Below are 5,970 nucleotides of genomic sequence, written 5' to 3' on the forward strand. Positions count from 1 at the left end.
ACAGGAAGAACGCATTATCGGGGGAATGCCTAACCATCAAGCTGCACAGGAAGAACGCATTATCGGGGGAATGCCTAACCATCATGCTGCACAGGAAGAACGCATTTTCGGGGGAAGGCCTAACCATCAAGCTGCACAGGAAGAACGCATTATCGGGGGAAGGCCTAACTACCAAGATGCACGGGAAGAACTTATTATCCGGGAGGCCCAACCATCAAGCTGCACGGGAATAACGTATTACCGGGGGAAGGCCTAACTGTCAAGATGCACGGGAAGAACGCATTATCGGGGGAAGGCCTAACTACCAAGCTGCACAGGAAGAACGCATTATCGGGGGAAGGCCTAACCATCAAGCTGCACAGGAAGAACGCATTATCGGGGGAAGGCCTAACTACCAAGATGCACGGGAAGAACTAATTATCGGGGAGGCCCAACCATCAAGCTGCAAAAGGAATAACGCATTATCGGGGAAAGGCCTAACCATCAAGCTGCACAGGAAGAACGCATTATCGGGGGAAGGCCTAACTACCAAGCTGCACAGGAAGAACGCATTATCGGGGGGAAGCCTAACCATCAAGCTGCACAGGAAGAACGCATTATCGGGGGAAGGCCTAACCATCAAGCTGCACAGGAAAAACGCATTATCGGGGGAAGGCCTAACCATCAAGCTGCACAGGAAGAACGCATTATCGGGGGAAGGCCTAACCATCAAGCTGCACAGGAAGAACGCATTATCGGGGGAAGGCCTAACCATCAAGCTGCACAGGAAGAACGCATTATCGGGGGAAGGCCTAACTACCAAGCTGGACAGGAAGAACGCATTATCGGAGGAAGGCCTAACCATCATGCTGCACAGGAAGAACGCATTATCGGGGGAAGGCCTAACCATCAAGCTGCACAGGAAGAACGCATTATCGGGGGAAGGCCTAACTACCAAGATGCACGGGAAGAACTTATTATCGGGGAGGCCCAACCATCAAGCTGCACGGGAATAACGTATTACCGGGGGAAGGCCTAACTGTCAAGATGCACGGGAAGAACGCATTATTGGGGGAAGGCCTAACTACCAAGCTGCACAGGAAGAACGCATTATCGGGGGAAGGCCTAACCATCAAGCTGCACAGGAAGAACGCATTATCGGGGGAAGGCCTAACTACCAAGCTGCATAGGAAGAACGCATTATCGGGGGAAGGCCTAACTACCAAGCTGCACAGGAAGAACGCATTATCGGGGGAAGGCCTAACCATCAAGCTGCACAGGAAGAACGCATTATCGGGGGAAGGCCTAACCATCAAGCTGCACAGGAAGAACGCATTATCGGGGGAAGGCCTAACTACCAAGCTGTACAGGAAGAACGCATTATCGGGGGGAAGCCTAACCATCAAGCTGCACAGGAAGAACGCATTATCGGGGGAAGGCCTAACCATCAAGCTGCACAGGAAAAACGCATTATCGGGGGAAGGCCTAACCATCAAGCTGCACAGGAAAAACGCATTATCGGGGGAAGGCCTAACCATCAAGCTGCACAGGAAGAACGCATTATCGGGGGAATGCCTAACCATCATGCTACCAAGATGCACGGGAAGAACTTATTATCTGGGAGGCCCAACCATCAAGCTGCACGGGAATAACGTATTACCGGGGGAAGGCCTAACTGTCAAGATGCACGGGAAGAACGCATTATCGGGGGAAGGCCTAACTACCAAGCTGCACAGGAAGAACGCATTATCGGGGGAAGGTCTTACCATCAAGCTGCACAGGAAGAACGCATTATCGGGGGAAGGCCTAACCATCAAGCTGCACAGGAATAACGTATTATCGGGGGAAGGCCTTACCATCAATATACACGGGAATAACGTATTATCGGGGGAAGGCCTTACTATCAAGATGCACGGGAAGAACGCATTATCGGGGGAAGGCCTTACTACCAAGCTACACGAGAATAACGTATTATCGGGGGAAGGCCTTACCATCAATATACACGGGAATAACGTATTATCGGGGGAAGGCCTAACTATCAAGATGCACGGGAAGAACGTATTATCGGGGGAAGGCCTAACTACCAGACCGCCTCCGTGGTCTTGTGGTAGAGCGTCCGCCCGGAGAGCGGAAGGTCCAGGGTTCGATCCCGGGCCGCGTCATACAAAAAGACGTTAAAAGATTGTACTTGTTGTTACCCTGTCTGGCGCTCGGCATTAAGGGGCTAAAACAAGGACTGGTCGGCTCGGAGTCAGTATACTGTGTCTGAGTGGGGTATTCATGTTAAACTGCGGCATGGTATCTCAGTGAGCTAGCACTATAAATCGTCATCAGTCCGGACTAGTACAAGCAGCCACACACACACATACACGTGCATGCACGTCGCTATATAAGTGCAATAATCTTGGACGCGACGTTAAACCCAATTTCACCTCACCTCACCTAACTACCAAGATGCACGCGAAGAACGTATTATCGGGGAGGCCCAACAATCACGCTGCACGGGAATAACGTATTTTCGGGAGAAGGCATAACTGCCAAGATGCACGGGAAGAACGTATTATCGGGGGAAGGCCTAACTATCGAGATGCACTGGCAAAGCGTATCATCGGGGGAATGCCTAACTCTCAAGCTACACAGGAAAAGCGTATTATCGGCGCAAAACCTGACCATCAAGATTTACAAGAAGAGCGTATTATCGAGGAAGTCCTAGATATCAACCTGCACAAGAACAGCGTATTATCAGAGGAAGGCCGAACTATGGAGATACACTGGAAAAGCGTATCATCGGACAGATCTACACACTGCACAGAAGACCGAGAGGGGCTGACGGACACAGGCTCGCGGTGTACATCCCGTAGGGTGCTCATTATTCCATGCTTCAGACTTCAGACGATATTACATGTCCATTGACATTTCCACAATCGCTAGGGTTAAACATGGACATAATTACATAATAGATTTAACAAATGGCTGTGCTGATGAAAGGGTATGACATGGGCGTGTGTGAGAGTAGTCAGTGTTCAAATGTTCTTGGATAGGCGATGACGTTGAAATGATCGCTCATTACACGACCTTGACCTCATCGCTGTCATCGCTAGGATTCGCGTGTCATGAATTGGATTTATGTCACGTCCATTTCTGCAGGACTTTGTTACATTCGAGAGACACAATCTGGAACAACCACACGAACAACAGAAGACGATTCTCCAAATCAACATGCTGGTGTCATAAACTAGCCGCTTAGTGATAACGTTGCCATCAAGTAGTACGCCAATCTGTGGCACCACGTTGAGGAGGCGCAACCCCTTGTTAGAAATGTGCCTGGTTAGCAAGGAGGTCGTTCTCAGACACTTGGCTGTGTCCAAATGACGTTCGGTTAACCCACATTCCCTACACGTCAATAAGACTTCACATAAATCCTTCTCTTTTTATATTTTCGTGAGAATATCTTATCTTTTGAATCAGTTAGAATACTCCACACTTAATGAAATGCGTCATTTAAGGATTAAACTGTTAGGTTAAAAACGCACATTTTCCTTCGTTATGGAATGATGACATAATTAAAAAGCTAACCAGCTGTGAGCAGGAGCCTGGCTGATGTATGCTGTGAGACGCTGTGACGATCAGAGGAGGAAGACAGACCTTCCAGACACTTCCACCAAGTGGGGACCGCAGTCCCTCCAACCAGCCATCTATTTAAACTCATCTTAGCGTTATCGCGTCCGAACCCTCTGTACTATAACAAGGAAATTCATCTGGGTACATTTCAGTCTTCTTATTCAGGGACACGGGGACATGGGGGCACGGGGACACGGCCCAGTTGTTTCGTACAAAGGAAATCCTTTCAGCGTGCCAGAAACCTATATAGTCGTGTCTCGTTAATCCGACAATCGGCTTTATCCGACACTAATGATGGGAACCGATTAAATCAGTGCTATTCAGACCCGTTAATCCGACAGTCTCGCACTCCGACTCCGACACACCTAATTTGCAACAAATTGCTAAAATCTCACTTATAGATCAGTCTCGTTAATCCGACACAGTGATCAGCGTATTCCGTGGTCATCTGCCCGCGAGTACACAGCCCCGTGTTTTGATGCGAGACCGACCGCCTCCATGGTCTAGTGGTAGAGCGTCCACCCGGAGAGCGGAAGGTCCGGGGTTCGATCCCCGACCGCGTCATACCAAAAGACGTTAAAAGATGGTACTTGTTGTTACCCTGTCTGGCGCTCGGCATGAAGGGGCTAAAACAAGGACTGGTCGGCTCGGAGTCAGTATACTGTGTCTGAGTGGGGTATTCATGTTAAACTGCGGCATGGTATGTCAGTGAGCTAGCACTATAAATCGTCATCAGTCCGGACTAGTACAAGCAGCCAACACACACACACACTATATAAGTGCAATAATCTTGGACGCGTCGTTAAACCCAATTTCACCTCACCTCACCTGATGCGAGACCAATCGGCCAGTAGCTGAATACTAGTATTTCGATACTGCAGAGATAAACATGCTTAACAATAAACAATTACTGCTTTGAATAAACAAAACAGGATTAATCACATGCCTAGATTACCACAATCTCATTTCTATTTCTATTTCGAATCCCAGTTTCTCCCTGATTATGTTTCTAGGTTTGTCACGACCAAACCCGCGCTCGTTGGTTCACCAACCTGATACACGCCTAAGACCTGCATTACTTCGGGCTTTCTTCTCCAACATGAAGCCGAAGATAATTGAAATCCTGCTCAAAGCGGCGTCAAAACCAAATTCACATACCCACACACCGCCCTGTTCAAAGAAAGCGGATGGCGCAGTGGTCTTTGACGTTGCAGTGCACTGTGACGAGATGCGTCCCTAAGCCGTACGCTGGGTGTAGGTTCGAGTCCAGATTCACGCCGAATCTGACCCTTGGTTTATCAGCACCATCCCCGTGCTATTAGGTGGCAACATGTGGTAAGTATCATTCGCCTGCGTCACTTAAGCATATCTTCCTCATTAAGTTTATGATACACTGGATTAATTAAGTTTTACGCCGAAATTGTGGAGCTATTCTCGCCAAGTCGACGCCTATCAACTGATTTACTGTTCAAAGCGCAGCAAAACATTCACCTCAATGACTCACTCAAACGTATTATAACACATATAAGAAACACGTCGAAAAATAGACTTAAAACAACAATGAAGAGTTTTTGACCTACCATCAGCAATATTGCAGTCATGTGATGTGAGATCCTGAGAGAAATACCCACAACGCATTCGTCACCACTCGCCCCTTTCCTTAACCTGAAAGAAGACTCGTCCCCCTATCGATGAATGTTATGTGCGAAAATACGACAAACCAATAAAAATGAGCGTGTAACTTCAAGTACTTCCGTCAAAGAATCCCTCAGGAATAATGTTTGATTTTACACATGTCTTGCATCTAAACATATATCCCAACATATACAGTTAAATGTGTTCAATCATACTGTATAATACCTGAAGTCCCGATGTGTCTTAAATAGCATCTGAAATATATATGACTTATGAGACATATACGTGAATCATTACGCAACGAGTTGACAGTTCTTTTAGTTGTGTCCGTTTGCGCTTAGACGGAACCCAGTTGCACAAAATGGCCACGAGTCGCTATTCGGCTTGTCCCGGAATAACACGAGTTGGTCACGCATGACCCCCAACGGCAAAACTACAGCGGTTCCTACGTTCTGTCACCACCAAGACACATCGCCTCGTTTATACAGTAGAGGACAACTGGTCTATTTTCCAAAACATTCTACAATTCAAACCAATGAAGATCCAAAATCCATTCCCAAAATGGTAAAACTGAAGGAAAAAAAAAATTTGATATTGGTGCTTGAAGCGGCGTGAGTCTCACTCACTCACTCACCTACTTCTCCGGTAACAACCAACTGAAATTCTCAGTTGAAGCCCAAACCTCGCGGGATTACACACTCTGGGTCCAAGTGAATATGGCCCCGATGTCACAGG

The 5,970-nt window shown here is 47.6% G+C and overlaps 1 protein-coding gene across 1 annotated transcript; it reads left to right on the forward strand.

Annotated features, from left to right (window-relative positions):
* Window positions 1–1,026: 1,026 nt before the first annotated feature.
* On the forward strand, window positions 1,027–3,213 carry LOC125382695. The gene is made up of 2 exons (XM_048400978.1): window positions 1,027–1,812; window positions 3,127–3,213. The coding sequence occupies exons 1-2, from the start codon at window positions 1,027–1,029 to the stop codon at window positions 3,211–3,213; spliced, it is 873 nt and encodes a 290-aa protein (XP_048256935.1).
* The last annotated feature ends 2,757 nt before the right edge of the window (window positions 3,214–5,970 follow it).

The sequence above is a fragment of the Haliotis rufescens genome, unplaced genomic scaffold, assembly GCF_023055435.1.
Source record: "Haliotis rufescens isolate VD_foot unplaced genomic scaffold, xgHalRufe1.0.p SCAF_20, whole genome shotgun sequence".
NCBI classification, from domain to species: domain Eukaryota; kingdom Metazoa; phylum Mollusca; class Gastropoda; order Lepetellida; family Haliotidae; genus Haliotis; species Haliotis rufescens.